At 39.4% G+C, this 16,209-nt stretch overlaps 1 protein-coding gene across 2 annotated transcripts; it reads left to right on the plus strand.

Moving 5' to 3' along the window:
• Positions 1 to 2,451: 2,451 nt before the first annotated feature.
• Positions 2,452 to 15,448, plus strand: cops2 (COP9 signalosome subunit 2). Of its 2 annotated transcripts, none has more exons than XM_084062003.1 (13): positions 2,452 to 2,594; positions 4,763 to 4,876; positions 5,052 to 5,129; positions 6,273 to 6,398; positions 6,499 to 6,588; positions 6,681 to 6,758; positions 7,415 to 7,589; positions 9,272 to 9,450; positions 10,155 to 10,207; positions 11,475 to 11,572; positions 11,677 to 11,759; positions 12,658 to 12,716; positions 14,946 to 15,448. In XM_084062003.1, exons 1-13 carry the CDS (start codon positions 2,535 to 2,537, stop codon positions 15,088 to 15,090), a joined length of 1,338 nt encoding a protein of 445 aa, XP_083918129.1. In that variant the 5' UTR covers positions 2,452 to 2,534; the 3' UTR covers positions 15,091 to 15,448. The 2 variants fall into 2 exon arrangements, with proteins under 2 accessions (XP_083918129.1, XP_083918130.1); XM_084062004.1 differs by having other exon boundaries at positions 2,452 to 2,588.
• The last annotated feature ends 761 nt before the right edge of the window (positions 15,449 to 16,209 follow it).

Raw genomic sequence — 16,209 nt, forward strand, 5'->3', positions numbered from 1 at the left:
TGTACACTGACTGCCTGTATTGTTTCCACTCCTATTTTATGTAATATTTTACTGTCATCAGAAAGTGTTAGCAGAGATGAAAGAAAAAAAAAAAGTTCTTTACTGCTACTAAAGTTGTTGTTTTTTGTCCATAAAACCTCAAGTCAAACCTCAAAACAAGTAATACTAAGCAGTAAAAATATTTAAGTTAAGGTACTTTCATGAAATATATAAATTATATCATAATAAAATAAATAAATATTAATATTCCATCTCCCACAAACAGATAAATAGGTGGGCACCGGGCACCCAAATAGACAGATAGATGGGTCTCCTTTGTAATGATTTTATGGATCATTATAAGACCCAAAGTTTCATTAAGTTCCCTTTAGAGCACATTAGTTATTATGTTAAAGTGTAGCACAAATAATAGGCTATACGGCACTGCACACTGCACTTCTTTAGATTTACAAGAACATTGTAACTTGGCCTCTGGCCAGAGGTACAAATCATTCTTTTTTTGCAGCTACCTCTAGACCAGTGGTTCTCAAACTTGTACATTTCAAGGACCCCCCTTAACCCTGACAGTTTACAAATGGACCCACAATTGTATACTGTCAGAGTTACAGACCCGTAAGGGTCAATGTAGACCCCCCTACTAAAGGAACCCTGAGAGTCCCTGAAATCCACTTTGGGAACGACTAGAGCCCTAGAGAGTAGCCTACTATACTAGATGGCTGCAGGTGTATTTATTCACGAGTCCATTTGATGCTATCAAACAGCGCCATCTATGGGCAAAATAATGTCCTTGTAACCTGCTCCACTGTCCAACACGCACATCAGGCAGTGTTGCCATGTCGGCCTATTATAAGTGACTTTGGGCTTGTTTTTCTGAAAAGTTACTTGTAAACAGGGTTGAGCTGTAGGGGGTACGGGCGGGTACGGCGTACCGTTAGTTCTGAGACTGTGGGGGCTGGGGGCTCGCGCGTGCTCCACATGCACTCACCGTCAGCGGTGGTCGTTAACACCTTAAAGTTTAAACAATAGCCTCTGAAGGTTCGCGCCGTCAGTGGCGAGCCGTTCTCAATAGCGTCTACCTGGCTGCTTTGCATAACATTAGGCTACTGGAGAAAAGCCATGGACTTGAATTGAATGTGTTACATTCCTCTCACAATGAGAGACAACAGTCTCTGCACTGCAGAGTGTGAAGGGATCGCTTAGCAGAGGACCCTGTTCTCTGAGACAAGACAAAGACAAGTTGTCTGATTATTTTAACTGCTTATGTGTGGGTGAGTCTATGTAAAGGGCTTTTATATAAAACTAAAAGGAAAATAAAATAATTGATTAATTGAAACAAAAATAAAAACAACAAATTAACAATGCAACAAAATAATAAGAAATATATATACATTAATAATCACATGTTGAATACAGTATTAGTAAGTGGCTATGTGCACATGCCTGTGCACGTGACGTCATAAAATACAATACCCTTAGTTCAAAAATCCACAGCTCACCACTGCTTGTAAATATTGGTAGTTGGTAGTTTTTTGGGCTTGTTTCTAAAGGGTAGTTGCTTATTTGGGCTTGCTTCTAAAGTGTATGCTTATTTGGGCTTGCTTCTAAAGTGTATGCTTATTTGGGCTTGCTTCTAAAGTGTATGCTTATTTGGGCTTGCTTCTAAAGTGTATGCTTATTTGGGCTTGTTTCTAAAGTCTAGTTGCTTATTTGGGCTTCCATCCTAAATGCTGTTTAAACCAGTGGCTCTCAAACATTTTCATGTCAAGGACTCCCCAAATTAATGTATTTTCCCGCAGACTGGAAGCATTTTGTGCCAGAGAGACCCTAAATCAGATCTGTGCAAATGGTGTTGAAAAACATTATCAAAAATGTTCCACATTTTCACATTTCTTTTCCCAGATTCTTTTGAAAATAGCCGATGGTTTAAAACATTGGTTCTCGGTGGTCCTTGAGGGAGTTCAAGGGGGTTCCCAGCTAAATGATGGATAGTTAGGAAACAAATTGACCTTATGGGTCTGTAACTCTGAGAGTGTACAAATGCAACCAAATGGACCCGTTAGGGTTAACTCTCAGAGTTAAATTAACATTGATTTTACAATATAAATTGGGGTCCCAGAGATATAAATGCCATTAAATGGGGGTCCATAGCCTCGTTCATGTCAAACTGGGGGTCCTTGAAATTAAAATGGTTGAGAATCACTGCTATAGCCCTAAAAATCTTCTCTTATGGGGGTCCCTGGCATATATTTTCAAATGGGGGTCCGTGGGCTAATAAGTGTCAATTTGGGGGTCCTTGACATGAAAAAGTTTGAGAACCAACCACTGGTTTAAAAGTGCTCATGTAGCCTAAAGTCGCTTCTTTTTGGGGCTTGTTTTCCTAGACCTGGCTGCTTGTTTCTCTCGCGAGACCTGGCAACGCTGCACATCAGTCTGGCAGGCAGCACAACACAGTCTAGGCTGGTGACTGTTCCTAGGCTAGTAGGCTAAAGGCTGCAGCTTGGGTTAGGAAGACGAGGAGGAGGAGAACCACCGAGATGTCTGACATGGAGGATGATTTTATGTGCGACGATGAAGAGGACTATGATCTGGTAACAGTAATTACACGCAGCAGGGCTTAATGCTGTTGATCTTCTTCTTTAGGGCAGAGAGAGTGCTGTCTCACAGGTGGCTAGGCTAGCAGAACAAGCTAACGTGCTAATCAGGGTTGCCAGATCTGCTTATTATAATTTCCCCGCAAGATTTCATTTGAAAATAGCCGATGCGTTGTGAGCTTGTAGATCTGCTATTTTCAAACAGCTGATGTATATGTTAAAGTGCTCATGTTGGCCCATAGTCGCTTCTTTTGGGCTGGTTTTCCAAGACCCGGTTCCTTGTTTCTCTCACAGAATCTGGCAACACTGGTGCTAATAGCTCGCTAACGGTTAGATGTTGAAGGTAGAAGAAGGGCACCTAACGTGTGTCCTAAGCTGACTCTGAAGCTATTAGTACTAGCATGCTAAACTGTCTTTTTAGCTGCAGAGTGTTAGCCGGCCCCGGGTTATAGCTCACATGCTGAGCGTTTTGTTCATTGTGAAATATTAATAACCATGCGCGTTGTTGGCTAACTGGGCTCAGCTCAGCTACAGGCCCATAGCTGTGTTTATGAGCAGTGTTGCCATATTTTGTGAGAGAAATGAGCAACCAGGTCTAGGGAAACAAGTCCAAAAAGAGGCAACTATAGGCCACACGAGCACTGTAAACCTACTACTATGTGTGATCTACAAGTTCATAACGTGTTGCGAAAGCTAATTGCAATGAATTGTGGAATATGTTTTCAAAACATTCTAACACAAATCAAACGCTCCCTGGCAAAAAAAAACATCTTCATGAAAAAATGTGAGATTCACTGGTTTAAATAATAATAATAAAATGTGGAAGCAAGCCTATAAATGAGCAAGTACATTTGGAAACACCCCCCCCCCCCCCCCCCCCCCCCCCCCCCCCCAAAAACGCAACCCGCAACTACCAATGTTTACAAGCAACTAATGTTTACAAACAAGCCGAAAGTCGCTTATAATAAGCCGACATGGCAACACTGCATTCTAGCCGGCTAATGGTAGCTGGCAACACTGAGCATGATGTCAACTTGTCAAGGAAACTGTCAGCGTTTCCTTGACAAGTTATATATCTTATATATTACATGAATTTGTATGTATGTTATGCATGTATAATGAACTGCAGTTCTTCTAACTAGCTAATATGTAGTGCGGGGGTCTTAAACGTTTTTCAGGCCAAGCACCCCATAGTAGAGAGAGAGATGAAGCAGGGACCCCCACCACTACATATTGTATAAAATTGTGCTGCAGATTAAACTTTTTCATTGGTTTCATAGATGGCTACGTAGACTTGTTTGACAGCACTATCATCAGTGTATGTTGGATTCACGTTAAATGTGTATTTTCAGACATTTAAAGGTAGGGTAAGTGATATTTTTTGGTTAAAACAAAAAGTATTTTGTTAAAAGGTTAAAGCATTATATTGTGATAGTAGTGATTGCTATAGAGTGTTTTTTCAGTAACAGATGTCTCCCCGTCTCTCCAGCTCTTTAATAAACAGAAAATACATTTTCCGGTAGGTGTCAAAATCTCAGCCAATCAGGAGAAAGTACCCATTTTTAAGCTTCATTTTTATAGTGTTCCAGTTCCAATTTTGTCTGCTCATTTCTTAGTGTCAACACTTCCAATTTCACTTGTTTAATCTATATCCTGATTGAGTTCTCTGTCCTGATTGGATAAAATTGGAAATGAAACTGAAACGAGTTATAAAGAGCTGGAGAGACTCCTTTTACTGAACAAACACTCTATAGCAATGAGTACTATCAGAATATAGAGCTATTTAACACTTATTTTAACCAAAGAAAATCACTTACCCTACCTTTAACCACTTAAACCCTCAAAACTTGACCTTTCACTCTGTACTTGGTCTTCTCTTTTTTCCCCCTCTACACCAAACCTCTTTGCCGAAAATAGCCGATCTACCAGCCCACAACGCCTCGAGGCGTTGTGAGCTTGTAGATCTGCTGTTTTTGACCAAAGTTCTCCTCAGAATAGGGATGCTAGGGTTCAAGTGGTTAATGTAGGGTTAGGGTTAAACAAATAAAAAAGTTCCTATCACACAAAGATTTAGCAGCCTCCCTGTAGTAACTCTGAGGACCCCCCTAGGGGTCACGGACCCCCTGTTGAAGACCCCTGATGATGTAGCGCATTATATGTGTCCAATGTAGGAATACTCAGAGGACAGCAATTCTGAACCCAATGTGGACCTAGAGAACCAGTACTACAACTCCAAAGCGCTGAAGGAGGATGACCCCAAAGGAGCACTCAGCAGTTTTCAAAAGGTATAACTATCATTGACATTTGGGCCAAAGATGGTCACCACTCCTAATAATAATAATTCCTAATAACAGTTTACACACTGTCATATTTATTTTACAGAGGACATTATTTATTCAAGTCATATTTTCAGTCCGCGGATGTTTAATGCTGACTTATGAGTGTGTTGTGTGCCCACAGGTGTTGGAACTAGAAGGAGAGAAAGGAGAATGGGGATTCAAAGCACTCAAACAGATGATCAAAATCAACTTCAAGCTGGTATGCTGTGTAATACACTCCGGGCCCTATAATTGGCACTGTGCTATACCCGCACCCGCTGCCCACTAGCCGTGAATTACTGCCCGCTACCCGTGAATTACGGATAGCTGGCACTGTCCCTAAACGCTATTTTGCGGCCGCTATACCCGCTATTCATTATGCCGACTCCACTATTTGCGCCTGGAGGTGAGGCCGTGGGCGTGTTGTTGCATTATCCCCCAAATTGCTATTTTGACCACACACGTTTGGGACAGCGCATAGCGGAATCTAAAACCACCCGATATGCTAAATTGGTTTGGTAGAGCGCACGCCTGCAATGGACATGTCTGGAGTCGGCCAGGGCGCACACAACGGCACAACATTCGAGATATCTCTCTCCTAATTGCAATTCTCTCCAAATTACACACTTCAGTTTTATTCATCGATTACGCAGGAAATAATAAACTGATTACAAAAATATTAAATTCTCTCTAATCAGTAACATGTAGGTGATATGTATGTCTATCAAATGTGGTGTTATTGAAAGGCAATCAAAGGCTAGAGCCTATAAAAACTTTGTAAACTTCGGGTGTATGATGTCCAATGTTAAATCCCCTCAGTGCGGCTGCAGCGACAGGAGCAGTGTTGCCAGAATTAGCGAGAGGAATAAACAACCATACTGTAGCTATGAAAACAAGCTCAAAAGAAGCGACTATAATAGGCCACATGAGCACTTCAAACCTATATATGTCGGCCATTAAACAATGTGCATATTTATACATGTTGGCAATTTGAAAATAGCCAATCTGCAAGCTCACAATCGCAACTACCATTATTTACAAGCAACTTTACAGAAAAACAAGCCCAATGTAGCTTATAATAAGCAGACCAGGGAATGTGTTCAAGGCAATGGCATCTGGCACGCTGATTGGTTTTATTATTGTAACGCCCAAGTCACACCTATGCATAATGTAAGGGGTAGTGCAGGTCTCCCAAAATAGCAACTTCTGCATGAGAACGCCCCTTGCGCACTCCTAAACCCTCAAATAGTGAGTTTAGCTAGTATGGACGATTATAGGGCCCTCCATCTCCTGCTACTGACTGCATGATCCAATTAGGCGACAATCTTTGAAATGACGTTTTCTGTGTGCCTCAACCTTGCAGACCAACTTTCCAGAAATGATGAACAGATACAAGCAACTGCTGACGTATATCAGGAGTGCTGTCACCAGGAACTACTCAGAGAAGTCCATCAACTCCATTTTGGACTACATCTCCACCTCCAAACAGGTATAGATCAACCAAATTACATCTGATAGTATTAGTAACACATTGTCTTGTTTAACCGTGTTTAGAATGCCTGTGTTTGTCATGTATTCTTTGTCATTAGATGGACCTACTACAGGAGTTCTATGAAACTACTCTGGAGGCTTTGAAAGATGCAAAGAATGACAGATTATGGTTTAAAACAAACACAAAGGTACGTCTGAGTCTGATTGCACCATTTATTGTTTGGGTAAAGAGATGTTAAGTGATGTAATTTTGCAACTATTGTCTGCTGCTGCTCTATAGCTGGGGAAACTGTACTTGGAGAGGGAGGAGTATGGAAAACTACAGAAGATACTCAGACAACTGCACCAGTCGTGTCAGGTAAATACATTTTTAAAATACATAAATGTGTTTTTTAATTATCTTTAACGATTAACTTGATAATGCTATTATGTATTATTATTATCATTGCTACATATAATAATAATAATGATAATAGCTCAGATTCATTTCTACTTTTTTTTTATGTAAAGTACTTTTACATAAAGAAAAGGAAGGAACCAACTTTATTAAGAAAAAGCAGTTATGCAATTGTATGCCCATTGATTTATATTTGTGTTAAATGTGTAATTTGTAGTATCCAAAGAGTTTGAAAATAAGTGTACACACCAAAGATATTGCTACGTTACTTATTGAGAAAGGTGAATAAATGAAACTCATCTTTGAGTTTGTCTGGCCCAGATTATCATTAGGTAATTGGTATCCACCAACAGCAATACTTAATCTTACAAATCACAAAAAGACAATCTTGTCTCTATTGAGCATATGTTGGAAATTTGCCGACACATTCTAACAACACAAAAGCTCCCTGTTGCACAAAACGTTTTCATGAAAATATTTGAGAACCACTGGTTTAAATAATAATTAAATCATTTGGAAGCAAGCCTAAATAAGCAAGTACACTTTCGAAACCAGCCCAAAAAACAGCAACCCGCAACTACCAATTACTGAAAATGGTCATTCTGTGTTGAATGTAGACAGACGATGGAGAGGATGACCTGAAGAAAGGCACACAGCTCTTAGAGATATACGCTTTGGAGATCCAGATGTACACTGCACAGAAGAATAACAAGAAACTGAAGGCCTTGTACGAGCAGTCTCTTCACATCAAGTCAGCGATCCCTCACCCGCTCATCATGGGAGTCATCAGAGGTATAATGGTGTCTCATATACAGTATATCGTCCTCCTGTAGGATTGGATGTCAAACCATACTATACAAATGTATGAGTTTGGCACAGTAGCAGCTCTTGTTGGCTGACAGCGGTACCCCCTTTGTGTTTTCACCGTCACAACAGAGCCATAATTCAAAATCCACGCAACTCTTAACTTTAAGGTGATACCATACGCCTCCATTGAATCTGCGAGAAGGCTGCAGACGGTATTTCGTTTTTGTCCTGAGGAAATGCTGGTAGCACTTCATCTCAGGCTGTTACAAATTAAGGCTGGATATTGGCAAGGACCTTTCACCAAAATACATATCCCGATACCAATACATAGTCACAATACGGTACAAATCCTGATATTTAGTATATAGCTGGTATATATATGTATGTCACACTGAAAGACGAAGGTGCTTATGACAAATGTTTTTGACCCAATGTGAGAAAGAGGTCATACAGCAGGGGTGGAGTGAAGCATCAATATATCATGTTTTTGTTTCACCTTTTCCACTCACCTTCTCTGTCCCCATAATGCCTGCTCTGTTCTGTGAATGGAAGAAAAAGTAATTCTTGCCATTAACCTGCTCCCTGTGCTGTTCAACCCTACCCTTTTTCATTTACGCAGTGTGGCTTGAGCAACACTTCAACAGCGACTTATCTATAGTGTAGCTGACCATGTTTGGACATTTTGCACCTTTTGTCGCTGCTAGTGTGAACAATCCATGTCAATAAATGAATATGAACTGAAAGTAAGCTAACATAAATGCTGGCTATCCGGAGAGAAAAGTCTTATGTACATCAAACAATAATGAATTAAAACATATGTATATTGGACTATTGTACAGTGTGATGATGGCACAGGATTCTGTTTTATATACAAATCAAATTATGTCGGCTTGGTCTTTAAAATGAAAGATTACAAAGGAAAGAAGACTTTCTCAGTCATCAAGAGGTTTATTTGACAATATGACACCAAAGAATAAATAGATTATGAACAATATAATTAAGCAGGAACGTCTGGAAAAGTCTTCTTAAATGATTTATGGTTTGTCAGAAAGTGTCGTTCCAAGTGCTCTTTCTTTGCCGTCGCTGCACAGTTGTGACAAATGCATTTTCCATTCAACATAATGAAAAAAACTATTATCTCCCCATTCTGGGTGGAAATGGTATGTCTTCTGTCTCTTGGTGTCTCTTCCCAAACTAATTCTCAACACTTGTAGTCTTATCTTGAAAAGTAGTACTAACATACCATAGTACTAAACCGGTCATTGGACCATTGATATGCTGCCAGGGACATGGCCATTCCCATGTTTATTGCACTGCACCACTCCCCTGATATAAATCGTAGGGTTCACTTCACATTCAAACCCTAAGCCTGAGTATGATTGGACAGCGTAAGGTCTGAATGGTAGTTTTTGTTTGGGTTTTTAGATTCCTCCACAATCAACCAAAAAAGCCTATCAAGATTGACTTGATATGGTTGCTCACCTGGGTGTGCTTACTATTTTCAGAAAAGCCTGGTCACACTAGATCAGTCAAGGGTCTTTCAGCGAAACTACTTGGTGTTCTGAGTAAAATATCTAGTAAATATTTGTATAATGTAGTCTTATGTGGTACTTTGTTATATGTGTTGTTGTAGTTGCTTGTTGAATAAGCTGTTCTATTTGGTACAGAATGTGGTGGGAAGATGCACCTGAGGGAGGGCGAGTTTGAGAAGGCTCACACAGACTTCTTTGAGGCCTTTAAAAACTATGACGAGTCGGGGAGCCCAAGGAGAACCACTTGCCTCAAGTACCTGGTCCTTGCCAACATGCTGATGAAGTCAGGCATCAACCCCTTTGACTCTCAGGAGGTATGTAGACACTTGAATTTGGAAACAAAGCAGTGTACTTACTGAAATGTTTCCCTTAAGGGGTAGAGTATAATTACAGGTGCTGTTTTGGTTTAAAGTTGAGGCTCTATCTTCCGATAGTAATTGTTGCTATAGAGTGTTTGTTCAGTAACAGGGGTTTCCCTGTCTCCAGATCTTTAGTAAACAGAAAATAAAATTTCAGGTAGATCAGCAATTTCATCCAATCAGGAGAGAGAATCCATTTATCAGCTTCAATGTTATATTGTGTTCCAATAAAAATTTGGTTCATCACTTCCAATGCAACTTTATTTATATCTTGTGAGTTCTCTTTCCTGATTGGATGAAAAGGGTATCCTGCCCTGACATTGTTATTTCTGTTAGAGATGTAGAGACCCCTGTTACTGAACAATGATAGCAATGATTCCTATCAGAATGTAGAGCTATCTAACACTTATTTAAACAGAAATATGTACTTATTACGCCACCTTTAAGAGCAATTAACTTTGTTGCCATTATAGCAGCCATTGCTTCTTTTTTTTGGGTCAGAATGCATCTTCTCCTGCCATTCAGATTGCTTGCGTACACTAGTATGGCATCCTATCATTTAGGGATATTCTTAGGTGTATTGAGTCAGCCCTTTATCTCTGGAGCAAAATCTAAATTTGAATTGCTGAGCATGACTTCTTCTCACTCTTCTTTCAAAGGCCAAACCCTATAAAAATGACCCAGAGATCCTAGCAATGACAAATTTAGTAAGGTAAGTGACAAGTGTGTTTTCATGATTCAAGTTATTAATATGGTGATAATCAGTTGGACTTGATTATCATGTTATTGTGTGACTTTAGTAGTTCAGCCTTGCATCTTGTGGGTTGTCAGGCTTCTCCTTGCCTACTGTTTCACTTTTGATACTCTGATGTCCAGAATTTCCACATGCATAATGTCCCTCTCCAGTATTTTAGCTGTAGTTTACATTGTATTTTGTATAATGCACAGGTTTTCAAAGTGTGGGCTGACAGTGTAGCCAATTGGAGGAGAGAGAGAGAAATACACACAAAAAAGAAAGAAAATAAAGTAATAATCATTATTACATGATACATTAAATGACATGCATGTGTAATGGGAGACGTACTCTTATGTCATTTTTTAAGCAATTGTAGTCGAGTTGTGTTTATTTTCAAACTCTTTGGATAAATTAGTACCTTTTCGCCGTCAGTTGATGCTTCATATCCATGTGAGTAAAATCACCAGACTTGTTTGTTTACTTTTGGAACACAGTTCTAACATGACGTGATGTTGAAAACGTGTATGGGATTTAGAATGGGGAAAACAACTGAAATGACGTCAGGCTTCATTAGTTTAACTGTCAGCCTGTGCTGCTGCTCACTCTTTTCCCTTCTCATGCTCTGAGTTGCTCAAGCTTAACAGCCAAACAGTGAGCTCTCTCCTCATCTAAACGTGCGTACCCAGGCTTTCTGTACCTGTGGAAAAGTCTGGTTTCCAATGCATTTTAACCAGTGCTAGAGCCAGTCTGAGCCTGCATACTCCAACACTGTATTTAGTCATCTCCATCCACACATGCATGCACGCACACAGATTGCTTCCGTATCCGCTGATTTGTTCTAGATAATTTTCTTTTGCATTTGGTTAAAAGTGACTGCCTGCTGTAGTATTGCTGATGTTTAATTATGATTACAAACCACAAACATGTACGTGGCTTGGCAAGAATATTACGGGAGAAAGCAGGAAGTAAAATTAGCTGGAGGGCGGCTTTAAGTGAAAAACAGGCATTGTCTGCAATTGCTTTATTTCCTTGCCTACATTTTTAGCTTTATTGTTTTTAATTATATAAACAAATGACTGAGAACACAAAGCTCAAACATTTAGAAGAATAGGGTGTTTACATAGTTGACTTGCATTTGGAAATGTGGTGTGGAAACTTGTCAGGATGAGAAAGTTTGTTGTGGGTTGTGAGAACACAGTGTATACAGACTGTAACAATATGACACTTTCTTTTGTACTCCCAGCGCCTACCAGAATAATGACATCACTGAATTTGAGAAAATCTTAAAAACAAATCACAGTAACATAATGGATGACCCTTTCATCAGAGAGCACATAGAGGGTGAGTGGTGAACGTGTCTTCAGTCCATATTGACGATGATCATAGTGCGTGTGTGTGATCATAGTGTGTGTCATACTTAAACGAATACACATCTTGTTTTTCAGAACTCCTCCGGAACATTAGAACTCAAGTACTTATCAAACTCATCAAACCATACACAAGAATACACATCCCATTTATCTCCAAGGTGAGCCTAGATGATATACCCTCAAGGCCCTTACACACTGAAAGCGTCATTGACGCCAGCATCAGACGAGTCCGACTGTTCACATCGTCTGTTTAACCCATTAAGACCTGGGAGGGACGCATCTGTGTCATTTTTTGATTTTAGCTAAAAAAGCATTATTTTACACTTTGGCTATTCAAAAATAGCAGATCTACAAGCTCATAGAGCTTTGAGCTTGTAGATCTGCTATTTTTGAAACATTTAGAAAATGTGCAAATCTGTGAATACATGTATTCTTTTAAAGCGAACATTTTTAACTCAAAACTTTGCTTCTGGGGGGTCCCTGGAACCAAATATTTTGAGATGGGGGTCCGTGGCCAAATACATATACATTTTGAGGTCCTAGACATGAAAAAGTTTTTTTCAAAAAACTGTTAGGATTTAAAAGACATTTTGTAGAATAGGCCTCAGGTCTTAATGGGTTAATAAAAAAACTGACTGGTTTCTAGAACGGTCAATCGAGTTAAAACAAACACGGATACACGGCAATGCAAGTTTAGAATAAAAAGGGATGTAACACATTTTGGATGGTGTGTGCCCACGCATCAATGCTCCTGTCCAAAATGGAACCGAGCTCTGAAAGACGTGTCTACTCGACGTCACCAGTGTGGCAACGGCTATGTTAAACAATGGACACATTTGATGACACGATCATCTTGATGCTTTCAGTGTGTCAGGGCCTTTTATATCCTCTGGTAGTCATTTGCATTAGTATTCCTGTGACTGATTTGTTTTGTTTGTTACAATATATATATATATATATAGTATATTTTACTATATATAAATATATCCTTTTTTTATTTTATTTTTTATTTTTACATATATTACATATATTTTGTTTTTCTCCCTGCTATTTCAGGAGCTGAACATTGATGTATGCGATGTGGAGAGTTTGCTGGTGCAGTGCATATTGGACAAGTAGGTTGCTACACTCACAACTCCACCGTGAAATGAGCTCATAACAAAAACAAGTTCCATTATCATAAATAGCGTCAGTTCCTCATAGTTTGTGTCCCTTGGCCTACAGTCAAACCAGGAGGCATGAGTCGGCAGTTTTGTCTTATGTAATTGGTAGCATGTACCCTTATGTAAGATCTGGCGTTATTATCTATCTACATTATTAGTCTACCATATTAGTTTTGAGATGTTACGGTAACAGGAATTACATTGTTGTAATTACAAACGCATAACTGCCATTGTTTAACATCTTTGACAGTTGTAGGGGTGAATAAACGGTCGGCTGACATCCATTATGAAAAGCACAAAAAATCCCAAAATAACATGGTAATTAAGAATAGCGGAAGGTTAACGGTGTATATGAAAGTAATTCACTATCAGGACTGATTAACCAAGTATTATATTTATAATTTTTTCTCATACAATACTGTGCTGCTCTAGCAATGCTGCACACATTCTGTTTTCAAATTGGCTGACAGTTCTCAGATTGGATGGACCTTAATTGTTTGTAGAAGCGTTTGGTTCTAATATGCGACACACACTGCTTTTTCTACCAAAGTGAGGAAATTTAGTCGATGCACCAGGCTTTAGGTCTCTGATCGGGTATGAACTAGGGATTGTGCTCTAATGTTTTTGTTATCGATTACACAACTAATCTAAAATTAATGATAGTGAGACATAAAAGCCATTTGGAAATGCTTAGTATAATATTCAAAAAACAAAGTCTTATTTAAACTAGACTACTAAACAATGCTTGTTGGGAATGCATGCTCCCTGTTTATGCAATACACGTTGTATCCGTCTGTCTGTCCTTGTCCCTTAATGCCCAGACCCCTGACGTCATCATTTTATGCCTATATATGGGCATATTGGACGGATCGGCGGTTCTGGACAACCGGATCTCCATACAGTATATGCCTATATATTATGGGCATATCGGTCAAATTTGCGGTTTTCCAGAACCGCGCTCACATGGGTCCTTGGCAATACTTGCGCTGAGTTTGAAGTAGACCAGTCAGGCGGTTCTTGAGATGCGCAAAGGACGGATACACTCACAGACAGAGACTTCATGAATTTATAGAAGGATGCCACGGGAAAGTAGTGCATTTTGCGACCATGCTTCATGATTATCCTACAAAAAAGGCTTGCAAAGAAAACAGAATCCATTGTTGATTTGGTAAAATGGTTTCATTTCAGACAACAATTAGGAAGTCGATATCTTTCTCATGTGTAATCTAAACTGGGGAAAACCATTGTTAACTTCGCTGAATGAAAAGCATATTTACAGTGAACATTTCTGACCAGCATTACAACAATGCTAAAAGCAGTCGTTCTGCCTTAATGTAACTTGGGGAACTAATACACCTTGACTATTGGGAATGTAGTTTTTTCCTTAAATATACCATCTTACTCAGTCCAGCAGTCCAATTTTGGCTTTGTATTTTAAATAAATCCCAGTTAAGTTTGACCTATTTGGAAGGGGTTGGCTTAATAAATAAACAAAACTTAGCTCTGAAACCATAGTTGATTAAGAGACAACTAGGAACCTCAGGGCAGTGGAGAACATTTCCAGAAAGACAGGTGACAAATTACTTTATTTGAACGCTGTTCAACTTGTCTGCCTACTGCATAAAACTATGTCAGTTGCATAACATAAAATCAGTGATGTAATGTAGTGATATAAACTGCATTGTTGGATCTATAAATCTGACGCATGCTACGGTTAACCACGGATAACCACCAACATTCCCAAGTGTATTCACAAATAAAATGCCCATCCCTAATGGCAGTATGAAAATTATAGACACATGCCATTTAAAACAGTTAGAAAATAAGAATATATATTCCAAAGTGTGATGGCGCACATTTATGGCTCTCCCCCGTTAGGCATACAATATAGTGAGTTTCGTTTACATAAGCTGTTACCATTGCCTGCAAGACCACACTTGTCTCACAAGAACACATTATGTAGCATGTGGCTTCTTGGCAGTCCGTTCAGATATAGAGCTACAGGAATTATCCAGTGATTTCCTATCATTAGAATTCAAAAGCTTGAGCTTGACCAAATCATCTGGAGAGGGAATCAGAACCTCAGTGATTTCAGTTGTGTTAGACCTTTAATTAATTAATGTTGTAACATCACTGTTGTTCCTCTGTTCTGATTACTCTCCTGCCTGTTTCTTGTTTCAGTACAATCCATGGGCGCATTGACCAGGTTAACCAGCTACTAGAACTGGACTATCAGAAGAGAGGAGGAGCTCGCTACACTGCTTTAGACAAATGGACAAACCAGCTGAACTCACTCAACCAAGCTATTGTCAGCAAACTCACATGATAGATATGGAAAATAGATATGGGAATTGGCATGTTTGAATGCATCCATACAAATATATTACTGTGCTTCTCCATGTAGATCTTAAGAGACATGCGGCACAGACTTTGAGAGTCACATGAAAGAAAAACCTTCCAAACACCTATAAGAATAATCTTTTAAAAGTTTGTTGTTTTGTCTGAGCAGAAGAAAACATTCTGTTCATGATGTAGCAGATTGGAAAAAAAAATGTTTCGTATACAGCACCCAGTTGCTTCAGTTGTTTTTTGGGGAAATAATTTCCAAACTGCGTATACAATATTTTACACAGTATTTGATGTACATTGTTAATTTGTTGGTAATAAACACGACTTCCCCAGCACAGACGTTTTGATTAGCCACAGTGTTTGAACTGATGATGCATTCATTGTATGATGAATTCCAAATGTTGTCCACTTTAGATTGGTTGGGAGTGGGACACTGATAAAACAGTATTTGAATGTATGCCTAACGAATATGCAACACAGTCTTTCATCTGCGATTATGCTATATACATGACATGAGCTCTATATACATGGCCGTTGTTCCATCTTGACATCCTTATGACCAACCACCATAGTGTCATTCATATTACAAGCAGAAGGCATCATCAGCTTGCTTGGTGTTGCTGTGGTTCTTGAGCTGACAACATGTTGCTCTGCGGTACATTGAGGTTCTCCCCTTACCTTCCCTCACCCCCCTGACTCCTTTTCTCCCATCCGTCAATCCCTATGCCTCTCCCATTGGCCGGACTTTCTCGCTCTGGTAGTCTAGAAGACCATTGGTTCTCAACATGGGTTCCCTGAGAGTATCCCAGCGAAATTACTGATAGTGGCAACCAAAGTGACCCTTTACTCGTTAATAAATGAACACTGATGATTTTACAGTGTAGTTAAGGGTCCCAGTGATTAGAAAGAAAAACATCGTATCAAATGGCACAATCAGTGGCCCAATGAAAATCAAACAGGTTCTTGAAATTAAGAGGTTGAGAGTGACTGGTCCAGGTTTAACGTGGTTACCAGTGGTGGAAAAAGTACTCAAATATTTTACCTAAGAAAAAGTATCAATACTGCAATGTAGAAAAACTGTTACAAGTGAAAGTCC

The sequence above is a fragment of the Gymnoscopelus microlampas genome (genome assembly GCF_963454915.1).
Source record: "Gymnoscopelus microlampas genome assembly, chromosome: 1".
NCBI lineage: Eukaryota > Metazoa > Chordata > Actinopteri > Myctophiformes > Myctophidae > Gymnoscopelus > Gymnoscopelus microlampas.

Bases quoted from the DNA above. Each gene is read 5' to 3' on its own strand.
- cops2 (XM_084062003.1), top strand. From the start codon at position 2,535: ATGTCTGACATGGAGGATGATTTTATGTGCGACGATGAAGAGGACTAT. The intron at 5,130-6,272 runs GTATGCTGTGTA...TCAACCTTGCAG, and splicing joins TCAAAATCAACTTCAAGCTG to ACCAACTTTCCAGAAATGAT. The intron at 9,451-10,154 runs GTATGTAGACAC...CTTCTTTCAAAG, and splicing joins ACCCCTTTGACTCTCAGGAG to GCCAAACCCTATAAAAATGA.